The sequence below is a fragment of the Maylandia zebra genome, linkage group LG16, assembly GCF_041146795.1.
Source record: "Maylandia zebra isolate NMK-2024a linkage group LG16, Mzebra_GT3a, whole genome shotgun sequence".
Taxonomy (NCBI): domain Eukaryota; kingdom Metazoa; phylum Chordata; class Actinopteri; order Cichliformes; family Cichlidae; genus Maylandia; species Maylandia zebra.
The window spans coordinates 2,412,566-2,437,120 of NC_135182.1; the positions used below are offsets into that span (position 1 = coordinate 2,412,566).

Sequence of the window (24,555 nt, forward strand, 5' to 3'; positions counted from 1 at the left end):
GTGTTAAAAATTTTTCTCTTTTGGATCTAGAAAAGACAACATGATGGCCCAGACTCACCTGAGCCACTGACTCAGGTGAGTCTGGGTTTATGCTCGAGGAAGAGCTGCGCATTAAAACAAACAAATATAAATAAGCGGCATTGTTGGACTGTAAACGTTTATCAGCTTTTTAAGCTTCGTGGCTGTAAAAAGTGCTGTTGTTATTACATGACTGTATACAGAAATAATGGTACTAAAATGAGACAAAAGTATTAAAGTGGCAGCATGTGAAACATGACCAGTATAACCACAGAACAAAAACAGAAGAATAAATATGCAGAAACACTGACAATAATTTGAAAAATAAGAATTTCTTTGCTTTGTGTGATGCAGAGAAAAGAAACCATGAGGTCACAGAAGAAGACCAAAGTAATGTCTACGATGCAGCAATAATCACCAGAACTGTTATTAAATCGTGTTAATTCTGTGTAATTCTAACAATGCAGAAAAGGTTGTTTTGGCTTTAATAGCAAGAAAAGCAGGTGTATGTGCATTATTTCCCTTTGTATTCTGATTGGCTGGTTTTAATTAGTTGCTTTGAATCCTCTGACAGGAAGAGCTCTATTTGGATGAGTACGAGGCAGAGCCTATACTTTCTATTGTAAATGAGACAGCAGGTCTCAGTGGGACTGCCTGTATAAATAAAGGTTAAATAAATAAACATGAGGTAAAGAGCTCACAGAGAAGAGACCTGAATGTTCAAGACGGCTCTACCTCTCAATTTAATGAGTGTAAAGTAATTAAGAACATTTGGTCCTGAATTTTCACAGCTGGCTGAAGGACATTCTGAGCTCCTCCTCCCTCATGCTACGATCCAATCGCTGTGTCTCAGACTCTAGGATGGATGGGATTGGATGTTGTGTGATAGTTGCTAGTGAATCACTGAGGTCAAGTCTCAGAGAGAGCACTGACTGGCTGTTTCGGGAGGACTGCTGAATGAACTCTGCCCTTTGTTGCTGACCGACAGCCAGTGCAAACTGGAGCTGCTTCACCTGGAGGAGAGGAGAGACATCATCAGCACCCACCTGACATCAGAACACCAGGAAGTCTTTTTGGTGCTTTGCACTCACCTGGTCCTGCAGCTCCCTCACTTTGCTCCTCAGTTGCTGCTCTTCTGTGGTGGTTAAAGAGCCCTAAAACACACAATAGGTTTGCAACCACACGTGCCTCTATTGACATTTGTCACAAACACACACCTCATAGTCTGGACAAATGCACTTACACTAACACAACCTGTAATTATTACTGTAATAAGGGAACTGTGTGTCTCACCTGGATGCTCTCACTCAGCTGCTGTCTGAGCCTCGAGCGCTCTTCCTCCACCTGAAATACACAATAATGTGTACTCACGTCAGTGTGTCTGCTGTGTATCTGGATACCTTTCTTAGTGTTGTGTGCCTCAGTATGCCAAGGTGGTGTCTCTGCATATTGAAATCTGTCTCGTCCTAGGCTCACACTGGGTCTGTGACTCAGACTTCTTTTGCCCTTTGTTTACACCAGGAGCAAATATGGTGACCAGATTATATCCTATATCAGAACATAGTTTGACCAGATTCTCTGTGCTGCTCCTGGGTCCTAGTTCTTGCCACTTTACCTTGCTGTGTGCAACTCGACACTTCTTGTGTTAAAAATAGATCCAACGCTATTTTACGTGACGTGGAGCAAAGACACGGCAACGTTTCTTTAAAGCTCCGCGGCACATCTGCTGGGATGTGGTTGCAATCAACTCAGGTCACTTAAGACAAACTGCATCCTGCTGTGTACCTGTGGCTTAATGTAGAAGTGTACACGGCGTCTCTCTGGGTGCGTGCACGTGTACCTGTCTCATTGTTGTGTATACCTGTTGCAGCGTCTCTCTCAGTGTGTGTGTCGCTCTTTTCAGTTTGTCTTTCTGATTTTCCAGATGAAAGTTTTTCTTGTTCAGTCGTTTCTGATCCAGTTCCAGTTCAGCCACCAGACTCTGCAGGACCGTCAGTCTCTCCTTCAAACCCTGCAGACACATTTTCCCCACACAGCTCCACTTTACAACCCGTTTCCTGTCGATGCACTTTGAGTACAGCTGCACTGACAGCATGACCACAAACTGACCTCTGTATCAGGTCTCCTTTTATAGCCCACCAAAGCTGCATCTGTTTGCTGTGATCCAGCTAATCCGATTCCATCCCGGTCCTCCTCCATCTCCTCTGTGCTCTGACTCGGAGTGTCCACCTGCACATCAGCAATAAAAACAGTTACATTACAATGTCAAATTAACAGAACAGCGTCATAGCGATTACATGCAACCCATATACAAGATGACGTTATTTATAATAATGCTTAAGCTCAACCCCAGATCTTTGTGAACTTATGTAGCACGTTTTCAGCTCAGAAGCATTTAACACCCTGTGATCAACTTCAATAAAATCCTTGATAACACAAGTTTGAATGATCAGTGTAGTGGGGCAGTGCTATTATTCACAGTTTGATCTGATAGCAGAGTTCAGGCATTGAACAAACACTATACGAGGACTTACACACGTTTTAGGCTTCAGTTAGAGAATTCACTCATTAACAGGTATAACCTGTTTCTTTGTTACTTCTTGTAAAGAGTCTTGAGATCATTCCAGGTTGCAAAAAACAATATCTGGATAATCTCTGGGTGGACAGCTGGAATCATGATGGGTGGGCATGTGGTTTTCACTGGCACTGTGTCACTGGTGTTTGTTGCTGTGACAGAAGACAGGGACACGGGAGAGAAACTACAGATCGATGACCCAAAACTGTAAAACATGGGATCCCAGCCTGTGAACCGCTTCAGCACAAGCTGGAGGTCGCCAAGGCGACAGAACTACATCGTCCACAAAAGCAAAGACGAAATCCTGAGGCCACCGAGGGGGAGACCCTCCACCACCTGGCTATAGCTACATATTCTGTGCATAAATATTATGAACACAATCATGACAAAAGGGAGCCTGACAGAGTCAAACACCCACCAAAAATGAAACCGTCTTACTGCCGGCAATATGAACCAAGCCCTCGCTATGGTTGTACAGGGACAGAGTGGCCCGTAACAACAGGCCAGACATTTCATACTCCCAATAGGACACTGCCCAAGAAACTGCCCAAGTTCTCCAAGCCAAAACCCACACGTGTGCAAACTCTCCTGCACCTCAAATATCCTGAGAGGATAAAGAGTTGGTCAGGTGTTCTGAGACAACAGTGAAAACCACATTGTTCCTCCTGAATCTGAGGTCTGACTAATGGATAAACTTTCACGGGCTGAGAAATGTGCAAAATTACAGACAAAGTCCTGGCAGCCTACTGCCCAGACAGTCCTTTGGTTTTTAACTGCAGTCGTTCTACAGCAGAAAGTGAAAAACAAACAGTTAAAGTTCAAAATTTCTGCTCGTGCTTGTTTGTGGTGAGAAATCAAACAAGTTAAGAATTATCAAATGGCTTCAAGCACACAGACTCATCCAGACACCCAGTGTCACTGAAATGCAGCCAGATGTTTGCTCATTGCACGTTTTCACGCCTTCCTTCACTATTTCCCGACACGCTTGCTCTCCCGTCTTTCTACGTACCTGTCCTGTACACCTACACTTGGTGTCTTTTGGAAAGTCAAACCATTTGAGATTCCATAAGACTGGTAATGGTATGATCCCAGTTTGCCTGTGCATCTGATTGGCCACATGGTGAGCCTATCAAAATAAAGTCCCACCCCTGCCTGCATGGATTCTCAGCAGTGATGACGATCAGGCTCGCTGACGTGTCGTCTCTCAGGCTGGATGTGATTGTACATCCTGTGTTCAGTCATGCAGAATGCTTTAGTCACAATAACTCCAGCGTTCAGTTCAGCGTACAGACGACAAACGGTGAGTACACGAGGTTTACTTTAACGACAGCACGTTGTTCTTCTTACTGATATATGGTTCGTGTTACTGCTGGAGCTGACAGAATACTGGCCCGCAGGCCGTATGTTTGACACCCCTGCTACAGAGGGTTCAAGCAGTTTGACCTCAGGCTGGTTTCTTCAGTTCAAGCAGTATCACTGTCAGGATGACTGTGTTTCTACAGTGTTTGTGTGACTGACAGACTGAAGTACCTGCAGGGAGTTTGGCACCATCACCTCCACGCTCTGCTTCACTCCTCTCAACTCCTCCTGAGGAAAGTCATCTTTCGTCTCTGTCAGCTTGTTGTTTTCCATCTCCTGCACTTCCTCCTTGAGAGCTGTCACCTCTTCCTCCGTCCTCCGTAGCTTCTCCTTTATCTGCTCCTTCTCATTTTGTTCTTTTTGCAGCTCTTTTTTAATAACCAGTAACTCCATCTTAGTCGTCCTCAGCTCTTCCTGCGTCTCCTCTCCCCACACCTCTCTGAGATATTGTGCTTCTTCTCTCCATTTTAACAGCTCATCTTGTGCCTCCTCCTTCCTTCTTTTCTCCTTTTGTACCGCCTCCCTAAGCACCGACATCTCTAGATTGCTTCTCTCCATCTCCTTCTGCACTTCCCTCCTAAGAGTCCACGCCTCCTCCTCCTCGGTGTCCAACAGCCTTGCTTGCTGCTCTTTGGCTCTCATTGGTCCATCAGCTTCTTTTCCCATCTCTATCGATTTATCCTGCAGACGTTTCTTCTCTTCCCTCAGTATCATCAGCTCATCCATTTCTCCTTTCGTCGTCTCCTGAACTTCCTTTAGCGTGTTCTCCAGTCTCCTCTTCTCCTCCACCGTCTTCCTCAGCACCTCTCTTTGGTCCTTCATGTCACTTTCTACTTCAGACAGTTGTTCCTCCAGCCTCTTTGTCTCCTCCCCAGCTCTCCTAAGTGCTTCTCTCTCTTCCTCGGCCTCCCTAACTTTCTCCTCTAATCTCTTCTTCTCCTCCCCGACCTCCATCAGCTTACTTTGCAGTCTCCTCGTGTTTTCTTTCTCGGTTCTACTTAGTGCCTCCCATTCTCTTCTCTCCTCGTCCTTCTCCTCCAGTATAGCTCTTAACCGCTGCACCTCCTCCTCTTGCTCCACACAGATATGGTTAAGCTTTGTAGCCTCACTCTCGCTGTGTTCTGCCCTCTCCTGCCACTCCTTTATCTCCACCTGCAGCCTGTCACGGGCTTCCTCCATTTCTCTTACTCTTTTCCTTGCTCCCTCGCTCTTTGTCCGTCCCTCCTGTAGCTCCCTAACCTGGGAGGAGATCGTGTCATCTTTTTCCATACCTTTCCTACTTCCTCTCACCTCCTTTTGCTTTAGTCTGGCATTCACCTCTCGATGGTCCCTCTCTCCTTCCTCCTCCCCCTCCTTCAGATGTTCCCGATGTTCCTCCCCTACTTCTTCTCTCTCCCTCACCTGTAATTCCAGGCTCTGCTCCTTACATTTCGCCTCTGCCTTAAATTCATTAAACTTCTCATTGGCCACATTCAGCCTTTGCCTCATCAGCTCTGCCTCTGCCGCTTTCTCCTTTAGCTTCTCGAGCAGCTTTGCAACCACCTCCTCCTTCTCCTCGAGCAGTTTGTCTTTCTTTCTCCTTTCATCCTCTTGTGATGTTGAGATTTCTTTTTTCAGTCTGTTAATCTCCTCCTCTTGTTCTTCCACTCTCACCCTCCATCTGTCCCTCTCAGCTTCTGTCCTCAGCTGGTCCACCTTCTTCTCCCTTTCCTCCTCCCTTTTCAATCTCTCCATCCGCTCACAGAGGGCTTCCACTTCTCTGTCCCTCTGCTTCGTCTCCTCTCTTCTCCTCTCCTCCCAAAACTCCTTCTCCTCTCTCAGCCTTTCCTCTGTCCTCTTTACCTCCTCTTCCAGTTCCTCCTTCTCTCCCTCTAATCGCTGTACTCTTTCTATCATGAGGTTGATTCGAGTCTTCATCTCTATTACCTCCTTCCTCATTTTCTCCTCTTCTCTTTGCCTCTCCTCCACCTCCTCAGTTAATCCCTCAATGCAAATCCTCAGCACCTCAGCTCCTTCTCTTCTCCCCGAGTTCTCACTAAAGAAACTCCTTTCTTCCTGTTCGGTCTCCGTCTCATCCTTCCTCTCCATTTCCTCCCTCCTCCTCCTCCTCAGCTTCTCTATCTCCTCTGTCATCCTCTCCATGTCCTCTTGCAGTGCCTTCCTCTCCTCCTCACTCATCTCTCTCCTCTTCTTCTCATCTTCTGCCCTGGACATCATCTCCTCCAGCTCGCCTCTCAGACACTGGATCTCCCCTTTAAAAAGACAAAAAAAGTTTTAAATACAACTAAAGTACTTTACATGAAAATCACTGTTGTTCCTATTAATGTCAGCACAACTGATATGTTTCACTTGAGTGTGTTCACTGGGATGACTTCATTCACACTGCATTTAATCAGAGTGTGTGTGGACGTTAGAAAGTTTGAGACATGTTGTCCTCAGAGCTATCGAGTCAATCCTCACAACTCTGTCCGAGGAGGAGAGCAGCTGTGGTCTCGAGACAGGCTGCTGGGAACAGTGGGAGACTGGAGGGAGACAGGACTGTGATCAGCACACTCAAGCCTGCTGCTGTCTGAGGAGTCTAAACCTGTCATGTTGCTTGTCCCGTGGGAAAGCTGCTTAGAGGAGGCTCAGGAAAGAAAGAGGGGAAATAAGCAGACGTGGTAGCCAACTGTTGGAGGCAGGGGTTAAAGCCATGCTGCAAACCTGTGGAGGTGGGGTGTAGGGGCTCTGGGGCCCAGGGGCTCTGGGGCCCAGTCACTACAACGAGTCCTGTGAAGCAATAAAGCCATCGAACATCTGAGAAGCTGGTTGAAGAGAGGCAAGTCAGAGCTCGGTCACCCTGGGAGAGAGCCTCTCTAAGATGTCTTTTAATACTCAATCATGTTGCCAATTAAGCTAAAATCTCTGGTGCTGTTTATTTTTCAGCCTTTTGATGCCACCTTTGTTGAGATGTGTTACCGACTAATAGTGGTCTTAAAACAGGCCCATTTTCTCAGTTCAAACATGTTTAATGTTGTGAATAAAATGTTGGTTTATGAGATCTGCATTCTGTTTTTATATCTTCATCACTTTTTTGGAATTTGGTTTGAAGTGCCACATTTATGTGTTTTCATTATTCTTAAAGGTTTGATATTATGACTTTAGGCGTACTGTCACTGACCATGTAAGGTGTCTTTGGCCTGCTTCAGAGTGTGGATGTGTGTGTTCAGCTGACATTTTTCCACCTCTGACTGTGAGAGACGCTTCTGCTGCTCACTGAGCTGCTGGTGGGCAGACAGCGACAGAGACCTGCAGGCAGAGAGAAACAGGATGTCAGTATGATGCGACCCGTACAAACAAACCCTGAGTTTATTTCGCGTGCTCAGCACCGGATCTCCTGCAGATCAACTTCGAGCTGCTCCTTGTGCTTCTGCAGACTATCCAGCTCCTCTTGTAGCCACCTACTCTCTCTGAGCTGCTCCTGCTGTTGTATGCTCCCATTTTTCACCTCCTGCATTGCGTGCCCCAGCCGGTCCTGCACCTCCTTCAGCTCCTCACACATTGCGGCATGCTGAAAGGACCGGTCATCCACCTGCTGTTCACCCACAGAGGGAAAGCTCCCGTCTTCCTCTGGCTCTCGTCCTCTCAGCTGCTGAACAGCATCTTCCTCAGCCTCTCTCTGTACTCTAACAGACACAGCACAATTCACACTAATTATTCAGGATTGAAATCAAATTAACTTTACTGTTCTGGCCTGACGACTTGGGTGCAAACTGACCTCACCTGAGCTTGCTGAAATTCATGTTTAGGGTCTTGACTTCCCTCTCCAGGGAACTGACTTGTGACCTTTGAGCCTGCAGCTGTGATTGGCCCTCTGACAGCTCAGACTCCAGCTGGTAACAGACACGTGAACTGACTTACATGATGTACACTAAAGCTGGAAGCCACAGAGAGGGGCATGTAGGGAGGAGTACCTGCAGCAGCTGTTTGTGCAGCTCTCTCTTGTCTGAGGCCAAAGAAGAGTTCAGGGTGGACAGCTTGTCTAGCGCATCCCGTCCCTCCTCCACCTCCCGTCTTAACGCGCTCTCTTGCAACGACAGACGCGACACGCACTCCCTGGACTGATGAGACAAAGATGGCAGCCAGAGCGTCATTCTATGCAAATGACCAAGCTACGAGTCTTCCTCTGAGGACAGACACGTTCTCGGTGTCATGTCTGTACCTTCTGTAAGGCATCTCTCATATCAGAAGCGTCTTCCTCGGCTCGCTGCTTGTCCAGCTGCTCCCTCTCTAGTGCTCCCTGCGAGAAAAGAGGACGACGACACCAGAAGATGTTCAGCTGTTTTAAATGATGCACTACTTATTTTAGTGACAACAGTTTCTGAAGAGGACCATTTCCTGCTGTGTGCTAAATGGAAGAAAAGCTAAATCGCCCACAATACGATAGTTTCACAATATATGATTGTGATTTTTAACATTTTGCAGTAAGCGTAGTATTTGAATCACATTTAATGTGATTTATCACCTTTTTCACACAGCCAGTCATCAGTCTGTAACTGAACGGGGTCCGACTGGCAGGTCTGTCATTCTATGCTGGATGGTTTTTGTTGATTTATGCCACGTTTGCTGGGCTAACGTTCTCTCAGAATGGTGACGCAGGAGTTTATTATGCTTTTCATTGACTGATATTTGGTCTCCACGTAAAATATCACATCACTGCTCCGTCTCAGTTCAGGTATAAAAACTGCTTGAGTGACTGAGCCTGTTTACCTTCAGACTATACATTTCTGCTTGGGTCAAAGTCTCCCGCTTTGTTAGCTGGACGTTCTCCAACACCTCAGTCTCAACTCTGAAACAAAACCAGTGCATTGCTGATGAACCAGTAAAGCACAGTGCAGTGCAGTGGTGACCTATGCTGAGTACCGTCTGCGCATTTCTGTCTGCAGCTGTCTGTTCCTCTCTTCCTGTTCGTCTTTCTCCTTTCTCAGTCTGTGATGTTCTCTCCTCAGCTCTTCCTCCCTCCTCTGCAGCTCCTCGACCTGCAGACGCAGGAAGGACGCCGTCTCCTTCTCTCTGTCACACACATCGGTAAATACAGAGCTGTCAACTCTGTCAGTGTCGTTCACTAATTCATTTACAAGCATGAATGACACAAGTGTAGCAAAAAATCTGAATTGATTTTCTCTGTGTGAACCTGCTCAGTACGTCCATAATGTGGCCGAGCTCCTGCTGCTGTTGTTGTTTGTGTGTGTGTAGCTGCTGGTTGTCGTCCTCCAGCTGCTTCAGTCGCAGGTGCAGGGCTGATCTCTGCTCACCGAGCTGCTGCAGAGATCGCTGTGCCCCCTGACACACACACACACACACACACACACACACACACACACACACACACACACACACGCACACACACACACGCACACACACACACGGTAAGGCTTTTGACTAGCACACACATAACCATACTGATTCAGACTGCAGGCGTGCGTGTGCCGCTTTTTGACTGTATAATGAACATCAGGCTGAGTAACTTTAGACATCTAAAATACATTTGCAATATTTTAAATGTGATAATGATTTTTTATTTCATGTAATTTATTTAAATTGGTTAAAATTAAGGAGCTGTCCTACAACAAAATTACGCTTTAATACAACATTAAGGGAAAATTGAATTTATCAGAAATGTGTGAAAATGATCATTTTCAGTTACAATGTAGCCGTCCGTACTTGTTTGAAGCGCTGTCATGTCACTTTAGGATCAGCTGCACAGCGCTGTCCACACAGACTTGCTTTGTCTGGGAACCATGAACATCAGTGTAACACACTACAGCAGAGTCTGGGCCTAAACAGACAACTCCTTAAGATGATGGACTAATCCTGGCAGTTTGCACAGCCAACACTCAGTAACATGAAGTTTTGAACAGTATACACAATTTTAACTACTTCAGTACTTTGGTGTTAAAACCTGCACTTTGAAGTATTTCACATGACAAATACACACTTTCCAACAAACTGGTGTGAAACTGTTAGCAGAGCTGCTCTGTGCAGCGTTATGGCATAATAATTTTAAGGGAGAATAAAAAGTCGACACACATATCTCATTCCTGACGGAGGACTCTACCACTACACTTCTCCAGTCCATTCACAGAGTCGTTGCATGGTAAGACATGGATAGGAAGTGGGCGGAGCCTTTTACCGTCATTTTATTACGACGCAAAGTACAAACACCTGTGGACACACAATCCAACACCCCCACTTGTACACAGGTTGGGGAAAAACAATCCTCCGGAAAAAACATCTTACATTCCAAACACAAATACAGAGAATTTGTCTAACTTAGACTTTGAAACTGGTTTCGTCATCATATCTGCTACCATTGACTCAGTTGTTCAGTAATCAATGAGCACTTTCCTTTCATGTACAGCTGACCTTATAAAATGATATTTCACATCAATGTGTTTACATCTTTGTCTGTTCACTGGATTTTTTGACAAAGCGATTGTTCCCTGATTGTCCTCCAATATCATAGGTATTTCATACTCAAACTCATCAAGATCTTGAATCAAATAAGTCAAATACATACATTCCTGAACTGTTGCTGCTAATGCCATGTATTCGGCTTCACATGTTGATAGTGCTGTAGTTGTCTGCTTTTTGGTTTTCCATGATATCAAAGGACCATTTTCATTTAGGCTTACACAATAACCTGTCATACTGCGTCTATCAGAAACATCGGATGCCCAGTCTGCATCACTGTATGCTTGTAGACCTAGTTTTCCACTTGAACGTTTCCTAAAACACAGTTCTTTTCCTCGACTACCTTTTAGATACCTCAGAACATGTTTCACTGCTGTCCAATCATCAACAGTTGGCGCATTGAAATGTTGTGACAGTTTGCTGACAACATAGCTTAAATCAGGTCGCGTACAATAGCTCAGATAAATAAGACATCCTACCGCTTCACGATATCTCCTCACATCTGGTAATGTCTCGGATTTATCAGAATGAGTCCATTTCTGTTCACAGGGTGTTAACCTTGGCTTACAGTTTTGCATGTTAAATCTCTTTAAAATGTTCTCAATATATATTTTCTGTGACATTCTGACACATTCTTTTTCTTGAATAAAATCTATTCCTAGAAAATGGTTAAGTTTCCCCAGATCTTTCATTTGGAATTTAGAAGAGAGCATTTCTTTCACGCCTGAAAGCACATTTTCATTGTTAGCTGCAATGAGTAAATCATCCACCCACACTATGATGATTACTTTTTCACTTTCAGTTTCTTTTGAATACACACAATGATCAGCAATATTTTGTCTAAATCCACAACTGCTTAAATAGTCATGTAAGGTTTGGTTCCAGTTACGACCCGATTGCTTCAGCCCATAAAGTGATTTCTTTAGTCTGTACACCAGTTTATTAGTCTCACTTGATTCTGTCTCAAAACCTTCTGGTTGTTGTATATATATTTCTTCATTTATTGGTGCGTGTAGATAGGCGGTTTTTACATCCATCTGGTGAACCAACATATCATCCTGAACCACTTTCTGCATCAAAACTCTCACACTCGATAAGTTAGCAGTCGGTGAAAAAGTCTCCTCATAATCAACTCCTTTTGTTTGACTAAAACCTTTAGCCACAAATCGAGCTTTATATCTGTCTGATCCGTCTGAGTTCTTTTTAACGGCATAAACCCATTTACCCCCCACTGCTTTCTTACCCTCTGGTAAAGTGGTTAAAGTAAATGTGTCATTCTCCTTAAGGGATTGGATTTCTTCATTCATCGTTTTTTCCCCATTCTTTTGACTCACTTGACACAATAGCTTCGCTAAATGATGTGGGTATTTCACACAACAATCTGTAGCAATAATCAACACTGGTTTGCATCTGTTCATTTTCACACTCTTTCACATCCGTGATATAATCACTCAAATAATCAGGTCTCTTTCTGATTCTGGATGGATAACGTGTAGCTCCAGCATCTACTTTATCATCAGTTTTAACCTCGGACTCAGTTTGACTGCTTTCACTACCATCTGGAATATCCTCATCCTTCGTCTGTTTGGGTTCACCATCTTTTCTGGATTCATAAACCTCATCTTCATACATCTGATCACTCTGTGTTTGTTGATCCATTGTCGCGGGATTTAGTATTTTTATCAATCTGTGCTTTTCAACTTTCCCGGTTTTTGGGAAATAGATCAAATATGCTGGACTATTTTTGTCATATCCCAAGAAAACACCTTTGTCGCATCTTGGATCCAGCTTTCCCCTATTTTGTTTATAAGCATAGCACAATGATCCGAATTTTTTCATTCTAGAAAGATCAGGTCTTTTTCCAGTTAACATCTTATACGCTGTCTGACCTGTGCGTTTGTTAAAACATCGGTTCCGAATCACTCCCGCGGTTTGTACTGCATATGGCCATAAAGACTTTGGCAATTCGCTCTCAACTAACATGCATCTCGCCATGTCAAAAAGTGTACGCCAGTTCCTCTCTGCTGTTCCGTTTTGATGAGGCGAATATGGCGCCGAAGTTTCCTGCCTAATGCCGTGTCTACTTAATAAATCTCTGAACTGTCTGCTTGTAAATTCAGTTCCATTATCAGAACGAATGCACTTGATTTTCCCATATGACGCCACCTCTGCAATAAATCTTTCAGTTGCTTGAGTTGTATCACTTTTGTGTTTCAGATTATATACAAATGTTGCACCTGAATAATCATCAACAAACGACAAAACATACTTAAACCCTTCTTTAGAGTTTGGCGTAATCGGACCAGCTAAATCCGTATGTACCAACTCTAATGCTGCCCTGGCCTTTTCATCTGGTTCTCGGTTCCTAGTTTGAGTAAACTTCCCTTGTATACAGGCTTCACATTGCATGTTTTTGTTGATTTTACCCTTAATTTCCATTCCATCAACGACATTTTGCAGATTTTGAACATCCTCATAATTACAGTGTCCTAGAATTTCATGCCACGTTTGCATATCAAAACATCCATTACATTTCTCTTCAAACTCTTGCACAGTGTTTATAAAGAACAGTCTCTCGTGTTCATATATAGGGAATTTTGTTCCATCAACATGTTTAAGAAAACTGTCCCCGTGTTTGAAAACCACAGTGGCTCCGTTACTAGTAGCTGCTTTTACTGACAAAATGTCCTGTGGAAACGATGGAATGTAGAGTGCTTGTTTCAATGTTACCTTGTGACTGCGTCCTTTACTGTCAATCATACTTATCTCAGCATCTCCTCGCCGCTTTGCAGCTCCTCTGCTCCGCCTTCCGTCAGCCAACTCTACACAATGAGCCTCGGGTCGAAATGTGTCATCAAAAGTCTTAAAACTCTCGATCTTCGTAAAGATATGTGACGTCGCTCCCGTATCCACCAGTAGCTGGTTATTCAGCATCTCTTGGCCGCCGTCCGGGACCCTCTGGGGTTCGGAGCCCGTCTTGAACGCGTAGTCCTTCTCCACAACCCCTCTCGCTTCATCCCGTCTTAGCTTCCTTCTACAGGTCGCATCTTTGTGTGTACTACTCCGGCAAAAACTGCACCATACTCTGGATCGGCACGTTCTTGCAGTGTGTCCCTTTAGTCCACATTTAAAACACACAATCTCATTATTCTTTGATCTTCGGTCATCTGCTCGCCATGAAGTAGAATCCTGGTCTAATTGCACTTTTGTCCTCATTACGTTGTCATCAGTTACAGCCGCACGCATTCTCTCGGTTTCTTCATAACTTCTGAGTTTTACTTTAAACTCTGAAAATGTGATTTTTGCTTCGCTCTGTGTAACGTGCACAATCAGGGGTTTAAACCTCTCTGGTAGACCTCTCATTATCATTGCGATCAGAAGTCCATCAGTTAATGACTCACCCGCATTTTTTAACGCTGTGATAATTGCTTCTGCTCGGATAATATAGTCCGTCACACTTTCATTCTTTTCATTTGTGAGAGAAGTAAGTTCGGTGTACAGACTTATGATCCTTGGCTTGCCCACTCCTGCATAATGACCTCTCAAAATATTTAGGGCTTTCCGTCCGTCATCAACTGCATCTCTCATAACTAACGATAAACTTTTGTCATCCAGAAATTGTATCAACTCTGCATATGCTTCTGCATTTTTGTCATCATCTTCACCATCGGCTTCTTCATCACCCTCAGCCTTTAAGATGACATCTTTCAAACCTTGTAGTCTGAGATGACCAAGGAACTTCGTTTCCCATATCTCATATTTCCTTTCATCTCCATCAAACTGCAAACGGGAATATCGACTGCCCGACTCTGCCGTGTCTGCTCATGATGCACAAAAACGCTTACTCACTCAATCGTGCCAAACTTTTAACACCTGCCGGTAACTTGCAGTTTCAGGAAACGCTGCCCTTCCTTTGGCAGTTACAGGATCTCTTTACTGCTGCTCTGGGCCCATAACCTGTTAGCAGAGCTGCTCTGTGCAGCGTTATGGCATAATAATTTTAAGGGAGAATAAAAAGTCGACACACATATCTCATTCCTGACGGAGGACTCTACCACTACACTTCTCCAGTCCATTCACAGAGGCGTTGCATGGTAAGACATGGATAGGAAGTGGGCGGAGCCTTTTACCGTCATTTTATTACGACGCAAAGTACAAACACCTGTGGACACACAATCCAACAGAAACTGTGAAAACCTGTAGACAATCAGGGATCAGGAGGCAGATATTGTGGCTACACTGACACAATCATAAAAACAGTAGTGACTTTGCATATGAGAACTATATTGTGTTGTTTACCTGTAATTCCTCATTTCTCCACTGTAGGGCGCTCTCAGTCTGAGACAGGACGGAAAGCAAGCAGGACAGATCCAGGCTAAGGACACCCTCTGAGGAGATGTTCAGCGACTGACTGCTGGCTGAGGTCAGGACTCTGGACTGAACACAAAGTAGAACACAAGCTAATTTCAAATGCTTCACTTACTGCTGCTGACAGAGGCTCTTAGGGCTTCATGTAGACCAGCCATCAACACGAACTACTGCAAGAATTCAATTATATTGCTATAGTGCCAAATCACAACAACAGCCGCCTCATAGACTGTATATTGGAAGGTAAAGACCCTACAATAACAGAGAGAAACAGCCAGAGATTAAAAATAACTCCGTTAAATGCAGAGTGGTGTATAAACACATGGTGAGAGAAGAATGCTCATTGCATCATGGGAAGTAGAGCCATGCATGGGGCTACTTTACCTCTGAGCATTACCCTCCTGTCCGTTTGTCACTCCCACAATATTTGTGTCCAATCCTGCCCACACTCGCAGACTCGTCATAGCTTCCACGTGACATCAGAGCTACTGGGACACGCCCACCTGGAGGGCAAAACGGTATTGCATCCTTTGCCCTCCAGGGATCCTTCAAACATCTTTTAGTTTAAAATAGCAAAAGTGACAGACAGCTGCTGAGCTGGTGGATGCACTAACTGACGCTCGTTTACAGCTGCCAGAGGGAACACAGAGTATGGCACCGGTATGTGAACACAGCTCTCCTAACCCCGCCTTACGGGCCAAATCGCACCGATCCCTGCTTCTCCACAGCAACCCTGTGGTGGCTCATTCAAACTGCAGGAATGATTTACTGACGTCGGAAAAATACTCTGTCAACTTCACTGTTATGACACAACTTTTCTAACCCTACACAGTAAATATCAAAGTCAACTAAACGTAAGACGAGTGCGAGTTCATTGAAGCTAGCTATGTAGCGCTAACCTGTGCTTCAACAGTGAACAACCTCTTGTTCTTCGTCTCCTACACAGTGGCATTGTTTACCCATCTAGGTCGAAAACACACAGCTGTCCACACTTTGAAAGCTTTAATCCTGGCATCAATATAAGGGGAGCGTTTCTCTACAAGATACAGGTAGATGTCCCTGAACTAGAGCTCTGGGAGAGACGTCATCACTTTCAGGGATTTAAATAAAGCTGGGTCACCTGATCCAGCCCCAACTTCAAGCTTTGTCAAAAAGGCCTAATCTTAAAAGTACAGATGGGGTCTGTCTCCTGAATCCAAGCTGCGAGTTTCTTCCGCAGAAGAGGGACCTGAAAGTTCAAGGCTCTGCCTCCCATTCTACTTTTGAACATCCCAGGAACCACAAGTAAGCCTGCAGTGTGGGAGCGAAGTGATACAGCACCCTGAGGACAACCTCATGGTGCTCTCCCAGTGTGGTGGCAAGATTTCCACGTGTAAGGTCTCTGGAAGTCTCTATGCCTATAAATGGTGAGTGTAAACTTTAGTTTGGTCAGACAAGACCAAAAATGAACTCTGTAGATGCCGTAATCCACCATGTTTGGATGTCAAGGGGCACCGCATATCAGCCCCAAAACCCCAAACCCACAGTGAAGTCTAGAGGTGGGAACATCCTGTTTGTGGGCTGTTTTTCAGCATACAGCACTGGCATGCTTCATAGAGACGAATATATAATAAATAGTAAATTGTTTTAGCAAAACAAACAGCTGAGGACGGTGAGTTGGTTTCAGAGATGATGTTACAGCTGGCCGGCCAATCAGCTGACCTGAATCCAAATGAAAATCTCTGCACTTGAGTTCTTTTTACAACCTTCAGGATTTAAAAAGCTGCTTGTAGAACGCGTCAAAAATCCCACCTGAGCAATTTCTCCATACAAAAGGTGTCTTGAAGCTGTCGTCACCAACAAAGCATTAAATACATTTCAGTATTTAATATTTCCCCCTGTGTCATTTCTCATTATTACAGATTAATGTATGAACATCTATGGTTTGATGTCTTTGAATATTGGATGGGCTGTTACTGGTTGTTACTGGTTGTTACTGGCCAACACCCCTTTCAGAAATAGACTGACTGATAAAACTGGTGACGTGTTCAATAATAACTGTACTCATGTAACAACAGCAGTGATCCAGTTTCTATTTGACTTCGTTAAACAGGACAATAGAAACGCTGTCCTTGGACATCTCACCAACATAACACACTCACCAGTTTGATCACAGCATGGCTCACAGACTGCAGGCTTCTCTGTATTACTCTATGTCTCTCGGCCTCCCTCTCGCTCTCCTCCCTCAGACTGACCTCGGTCTGCAGTGAGCCAGTGAGCGCCTCAATCCTGGCAAAGAAAGGAGAATGATCGAGAGGAGAACAGAGGGAGGTGCAGGATGTGTTTGAACGTCTGGTAGAAGCTAATTTACCTCTGCTGCAGCTGTAAAACTTGAGTCTCCTGAACAGACTTCACCTCTGAAGTGCCTTGCTCGTCCTCGTCCCTCCTTTCCTCATCCTTCTCCTCTTTGAGTTCCAACTCTCCCAAAGAAAAGATTCGCATTGTGGATGAGAGGAGAGGAGGTGCAGAAGAGTTCGGAGGACAAAGGGCCAGATCGGAGGACGGAGGAGGAGAATAGAATGAAAAGGGAGGAAAGTGGGAAGCGAGAAGAGGGGGAGAAGCGGAGAAGGAGAGAGGATTAATGTAAAGTGTGCTGAGCCTCAGAGAGGAGGAGACAGAGTCACAGCTGGAGAGGAGAACGGATGAGAGGCGAGCAAACTCGGCCTTCAGCTGCCACAGGTCCCTGCAGACACAGACAGGTGGGTCAGCATGTTTACAAGCTCAGGTTGGTCATTTTGAAAACGGTCTGAACCCTGTCCTCTTCTAAAGTTCTCTCTTCTTTAGGGTCTTTGAATTCGTCCGAATGTTGATTGGTGGTGCTAATAACTGGACCAACTGTAGAGACGGTGCTCTGAGTGAAGCAGCCTCGCCTCAGACGTACCTGTCAGCAGCCGTTTTCATAGCGTGGCAGTCCCGTCTCAGAGCAGCCACAGATCTCCAGATAGACAGCAGCCAAGCCTGCTGCTCCCTCACAAGACACAGCCGACGCTACACACACACGCACACACACACACAAATATAGAAACACAATAACTGCCATCTGAATGGTCACTTTTAAAATCAATTAAACTGCAGACCTCTCGCTCTTTCTGCAAATCAGCCTCTCGCTGCTCTGCCTCTTCCACAGCTGTCATCCAATCATTCGTCAGCTTCTGGAGGTCCTCCTTCAGGGCGTGGTTGGCCTGCTCTGATTGGACAAGTTGCTTGCAAAGGAGACTATTGGTGTCACCTAAACTGACTGACCTGAGGAGGGAGACAATAATTTATTAAATCAGCAGCTTCAAATAAAACCACAAACGTCTTTTTTAAACTGTCATGAAAAAACTGACAATATTTGTGTAGAACAATCACGATTATAAGTGAACTTCATTAAATGAAACAGCTATAGCAGTAATTCTGGCTCTGGGTTTGATAAAGCCTTTTTAAATACAATAAAATGATGTTATGACTTTTGGCCACTAGAAGAAAACCTGTAACAAAGATGAAGGACTGCAAGCTTCAGTGGATGGATGCACCTTTACTCAGACAAAGCTTTGGAGAACTTCAATACAAATGGTTCCTGTGTTTGCTTTTCAAATAAACAGACGCATGAAAGTGGAATTTCATTCATGTTTCAGGAGGAGAAGCTCCTCCAGTGACCGAGGAGCAGACTGACAGACACGAGACTCTCTTAGTGTCCTTATGCATGTAGCAAGAGGATTAAACAAATGTTTCCTTAGAGTGAGTAACAATACACGTTTATGTAAAATAGCAAAAAGCTACATTTAAATATTGTAATATTTTTGTGACTGTTTAGTATATGTACTGTACTGTAGGTGTTTTAATTACCCTAAGAAATAAAATCATTGCATTAACTCTCAAACGCTGATTCAGCCTCCTATCAAGAGCTGAATTTACCACATGAACTTTTTTCATTCTAACCACACAGACGTGTATAAAAACTACACTGAACTATATAATAAATGTGAACTAACATCAGGCTGGTCCTGACAGCTTTGTTCCTCAGCTTCTCTGTACTTTGACATCGCTTGTTGTGTTCTGTAAAATTCAGTATTCAGACCAACATGAACACTGATGAACACATAAATGTACAATGCCTGAGGCTGGCATGGAGGAAGCAGCAAAATGATTTGACAGTAATTAGCACTGATAACTTTGCAGAGTTTCACTTTTGGTGCACAGCTGCATGAAAACGTTTGCACAATTTTGAAATGATGAGAACTTCTGAAACATCTTAAAAGCAAGAACAATAAATAGTTGTTGATGCTGCCCTGCTTTTATCCTCTGGGGTCAAAATGATCCCAGTTATTTAAACTATACAGTATAAATTGTTAATGCTGTGTTTCATGTTCTTCTCGTTTTGCAGTTTGGGGCCTGCAGACCTTCTACACAGACACCCTGTTTTTGACTGAAAATAACAGGAAATACTTTGACTTAGCACAGAGTGGTGTATGCTGAACCTTAGTCAGAATGCTGTTTTTGAATAAGCACATAATCACACTCTGGGGTCAAAGTTCACCCCATCACACCATTTCTTTAGTCCATTTTACATGTAAGGCCAATGCGACCTCTTTTACATTAACTTACTTTTGAGCAAAAATGATTCTGATTATAGTTGACGATCAGAGTCAGATCAGCACAGATGGATATATGCCACAGGTTAGTGAGGATGCTGTTTTTAAACGGCAGCAAATGATGACACCTGTGGTATTTAAAATGATCCCGAAGACGAACGAGGGCGGGGCAAGTTCAGGCTTATTCCTCTGTACTGTTCCCACCGTTTGCTGGTATGAAGCAGAGATTGTCACAGGTGATTATTTCTTCCCCTGGAGACCTGCTGTAAGGTGTAACTCGCATGTCTGACTTTTTCTGAGCCAGCACACACCTGCAGCTTAAAGAAGTCCAGACGCTTTTCTTTCCAGGCTCATTAGACAAACTACACAGTACTTTCTACATACTGACAATGCACAGCACACTGTGGGAATCATAGTTTCTAAGTTCTACATGCTTTGATTTCCAAACACAGGCGTGTCACCAGAACTTGAGGGTCTAAATTCATGTGGTCACAGCAGGTCTAACCCAGCACAGACAGACATCTCCACTTACCTCTGTTGTTCCTCCTCCAGTCTGAGAACGGCGCTTTCCAGAGAGTCATCTATGATTCTCTGTTAAAGCAAACACACAACAGCTGTATGCCGACACTCACTGTGGTAGTTTTACTGTATCGTAGCAGACAGTGTGTTAGTGGTACTGCAAATACTATTACTTGAGTCTGACCTCGGTGCTGAGCATCTGTGTATGATTATCCTGCAGCCGAAGCTCCAAATGCTGACATCGTTCTCTGTATTCCAACACCTACAATAAAACCACAATCAGTATATTTTCCATCTCCCACTGCATCTACTCCAATTATGAGTACAGCACTACTGTTTGGCCTCACCTTGTTCTGGAGCCTGTGGATCAGCAGGGCCTGCCTGGCCTCCCTCTCTCTCCCCTCCCTTACCTTCTTCTTCCATTCCCTCTGCTCACCCTCTAGTTGCAGAGAGAGAGCAAGTGAGGGAGACAACGACCGCCACAGCTGGTGGGAGGATGGAGAGAGAAAGATGTAAAGGCTTAACTTCGTCTAATGATCAGCAAAACTCCCCTGCCCCTTCTCACCCTGTCCTTCAGAGCTCTGTTCCTGGATTCCAGCTCATCTTTTTCAGCATGACTCTCTGCCAGCTCCTCCTGCAGCCGACACACCTCCTGATTAAGATGCAGCTTCTCTTCCTGCCAGCCTATCAACAACTCTTCTTCCATGTTTGGAAGTCCACCTGTCTGCAGTGCACCAGGAGACACACATGACTTTAGCAAATGAGTGAATTAATTACATTTTTTTTTGGGGGGGGGGGACACACAAATAAACAATAAATTTTTTTTGGCAAAAAAAAGGTGCTTTCTTATTCGACCGTGTGTGTGTGTGTGTGTGTGTGTGTGTGTGTGTGTGTGTGTGTGCGCGCGCGCGCAATGGGGCAAAGGAGAAAAGGCAGCAAATCTTTTGTGCTGTATTTTGTATGGTCTTCACAGATCTCCATCACCCACTCCTCCTCATGTCTCTGACATAGCTGGAGGGACACAATCAGTTCATTCTGTGCAGAACTAAACTTACATGTCTCACACAGATTTTATGCAAGTGCACGCAGAGACTGAAGCAGGAAATATGAAAACCGCTGTTGTAAGACCCACCTGCGATTTCAGGTGTTGACGAGCCAGCTGATCCAAACTAGCTATGCTGAACTTACTTCATGGTACAGCCCTCAAAGCTGAGATGCCTCCAAAACTACATACTAATGTCACACGACTGTTTGGCGTTTGTGTCCAACCTTGAACTGAAATGAAACACAATCAAGGTAAATTATAAACACACAGCGCTGACTTGGCTGATGCAAATAGGGCATTTAAAAGTTACACACAACCATAACAACTTTAGATTAGGGATGTGCACAACCAGTCAACTAATCGTTGCTATTGTCACTAGAAGTTAACTGGTAGTCAGTGCTGGTGCGGTAACAACCCTAACTCTGAATTTGGACCATTCGCTGAACTTGTGCCTTCACATATTCAGGTTTCCGTGCACATGTTGCAAACACCGGCACTGCCGTCTGGCTGCGTGCAGTCTGTTCGGTCTGGGTCGAGAGCTTTCGGCCACATCGTCCTGCAAACCTTGGCTGCACTTCCTAACTGCTGCTGACAGGGTGAGGAAACGGTTTTCTTCTGACTGCCTCTGTTTTATTGAAATGCTTGGCCGTCAATTATTGTTACAATAAAGAAATAACTGAGAAAACACAAATTTCTTTACATTTGTGCTGAATGTAAATAACCTGCCTGGGGTACCAGGATTAGCAACATCCACGTAGCTTTTGGGAAGCATTAACGCTCACATCCATATTTGGCGTAGCAGCTGACCGGATGGAGACGTATGTGTACATTACGTTATTGACACTGGGTGTCACGATCAACGTACGTCGCTTAACGGTCACCGTGTTTTAAAGGTTATGAAGGACTTTTGAGGCGTTTAATCGTTTTAAGCAGGTTTTATACTTATGCAGCGTTATTTCCAGAGCAAAATAAAGCGGAGGACGTTTTATAACAGAGGTTGGTCTCTCTGCAGGTCTGGCGTGATTTCCTCCTCATCATATGAGCTAGCTACTAACTACCTGACTGTTGAGCAGGATGTTCGTTAACGTGGAAGCGCAGTTTTCCCCTCTGCAGGTAGCTGCTCGGATATAATCCCAGAGTCTGACTAATATGGCTCCAACAATCCGTTTCGTCCTCTGACTACGGGGAGCACACTTCTTCTGCCAGCATGCTAACACCAGGAAACATACATTCATTCGTTCGTACCTTAAACTGTTGCCTCGTTCAGAAAATGTCAGAAATAAAACATTAAGAGTGTAAACACAAACTGGTGTTGTCAGCGTATTCAAACCAAGAACCTCACCTCTCACCCGGACATAGACAGTCATGTGATCCCACCGAAACGGAAACTTCCGCTTTGAGCGACACCTGCTGGCAGGAAATATTTACTAGTGATGATACCACTGATTTCCTTTCCGATCCGATACCAAGTAGTATTCAGGATGGTGTCGACGATACTGATCCGATACCGATACTTTATACAAAAACTTATTTTATTTATTGTATTTCAAATTATAGCGTCATCATGATCACAGGACATCAGATTACTTGTTCTTATCACTTAATAATGCAGAGTTCATCATATAGAAATAAAAAAATGAAGTTGTGCCTATTTGAACACGTTGCCTGCCTGCAGCACTAAAGCACTCTGTGAGAGACGTCTGTCTCGCCCCAGCAGCACCTGTCCCTGTCCTCCTCTTCAGTCTCAACATACGCTCGTCATATTCTGTGATATGATTTACTCTGAGGTGTTTGACAAGGTTAGTGATGTTGCCACAACCATACATGCCAACCCTCCCGATTTTTCCGGGAGAATCCCGAATTTCAGTGCCCCTCCTGAAAATCTCCCGGAGCCACCATTCTCCCGAATTTCTCTTGATTTTCCACCCGGACAACAGAATTGAAAAACCATATTGCAGAATTCATAGCGCGGCCCTGCCAATTCCAGTTTCCAACAATGGCGGCAGCTGCTTAGTTTTAATATTACTCTTATTTCTCTTCCTGGGTCGCAAAAAAACTTTTCAGGTGAGAATGTAGCTGTGTGAACTTCAAACATCTGAGCCGACCGACACATCGTCTTCAAACCCCCGCGGTCTTTCACCACTCAGGTTAAACATGATGTACAAGTCACTTTGATAACTTAAAAATGTTATTGTTTGGCTTTTTCAGTGTTTTATTTGTTCGTGAGTAAATCGGTTTGGCTGAGATTAAAGTTATTAGATTAGATTAAATTAATTGTAACTTTATTATTCCACACAGCTGAATAAACGTCAAACTGAAAATGATTAAACAGAAGTGAGAGACGGTGGAGAGTTTACGTCAGCGCCCGGTTATATTAGAGAGCAAGGAGCAGATGGCAGAGTTTCACTCCACCGAGGAAGCGCATGACGTACCCCGGCTTTCTTTAGACCACGAAGGCCGAGTCCTCAGGTGGAAGCAACCTCTGAATTTGGACACTCCTGCTGTTTCCAGGCCGGCCAATAATAACGGTGACAGCCCTTTTGAATATCTCCATAATTCTGAGGTCTCAAGGTTGGCAAGTATGGCCACAACACCTCACTCTTGGAGCACTTTTTTGCCACATGTATCGCAAACCACGTCTCAGCTGTTTGTGGAGGTAAAATATGTCCACACATGACTCCAATTACGCTCAGCCATTGTTGTGAGTGCGCACGCCAGCGGCTGCAAGACATTTATACAGCCGTATTTCGCCCATAACTATGAAAGGCGGAAGGGGAAGTAGTTCCTTTGAATGTAGAAAATCCGAATGTTATAGTTTCTTTCCACTGTGTTCCTGTTAATGATAAACTACAAATTTACCCTAAAGTACTAAAATATCGATATTTTAATGTGAGAATCGATAAATGATTGGTATCGGAGGAATCGATATTTCAGGATCGATCCGCACATCACTAATATTTACATTTCTCTGTTTATTCTGCGCTTTGTCAGCATGTTTGCAGCTGCCTTAAGACGTACATCCTTCAACAAACACTATTTTCACCCTGTTAACATATATTAGGTTGTTTAAATTGCTTAGTAATTAAGCACAAAACACTGCTTGTTGTGATAACAACAAAGGTTTGTAGTTGTTTGGGGGCTGGGTCACCTTAGTTTGAGCTTTCTGGGAGTTGTCGTCAGATTTGTTTTACACACTAACAAACAAAGCTAGAATCACGCTGTTTTATTTTTACAGCAGTGAAAATAAATGTGAATTCCCCTTTTTTACCAACTATAGTCTTGTGTAAAGACATTATCAAGTTTACTGTTAGTGCAGAAAATGGAACTCAGCCAAGCTGGCTCTTGAAACTGTACATGGTGGCAAATTCAGTTGTGTAAATCCACAAAGAGCAGTAGGTCAGCGGATTACAGCATGTACACAAAGAAAATCTACTAGAGCTCACATTAGAAATTATGGTTAGTTGTGACAAGACTACAGTTTCCCCCACATGGCAGATCTCACTTTAACCCCTGACTGTACCCATTTTCCTGTTTAGGTACTTTGTCACTTTTACTTGCATAAAGAAGTTAATTCAGTAATTCAACTAATACTGCAGTATTTTTTT

At 44.2% G+C, this 24,555-nt stretch overlaps 1 protein-coding gene across 8 annotated transcripts; it reads right to left on the minus strand.

The window, feature by feature from the left end:
• Positions 1–140: 140 nt before the first annotated feature.
• On the minus strand, positions 141–23,607 carry LOC111501205 (uncharacterized). Of its 8 annotated transcripts, none has more exons than XM_076875410.1 (25): positions 22,293–22,311; positions 21,038–21,180; positions 20,471–20,629; positions 20,253–20,390; positions 20,090–20,167; positions 19,919–19,977; positions 17,890–18,055; positions 17,694–17,800; positions 17,124–17,495; positions 16,915–17,041; positions 14,705–14,842; positions 9,126–9,274; positions 8,855–9,004; positions 8,702–8,780; positions 8,154–8,231; positions 7,906–8,052; positions 7,715–7,824; positions 7,321–7,617; positions 7,113–7,240; positions 4,124–6,204; positions 2,128–2,247; positions 1,880–2,029; positions 1,312–1,362; positions 1,110–1,172; positions 141–1,031 (listed from the first exon to the last, which is right to left on the minus strand). In XM_076875410.1, exons 3-25 carry the CDS (start codon positions 20,609–20,611, stop codon positions 804–806), a joined length of 5,157 nt encoding a protein of 1,718 aa, XP_076731525.1. In that variant the 5' UTR covers positions 20,612–20,629; positions 21,038–21,180; positions 22,293–22,311; the 3' UTR covers positions 141–803. The 8 variants fall into 8 exon arrangements, with proteins under 8 accessions (XP_076731525.1, XP_076731523.1, XP_076731524.1 ...); XM_076875408.1 differs by lacking the exon at positions 22,293–22,311 and adding an exon at positions 22,196–22,284; XM_076875409.1 differs by lacking the exon at positions 22,293–22,311 and adding an exon at positions 22,009–22,134.
• Between the last annotated feature and the right edge of the window lie 948 nt (positions 23,608–24,555).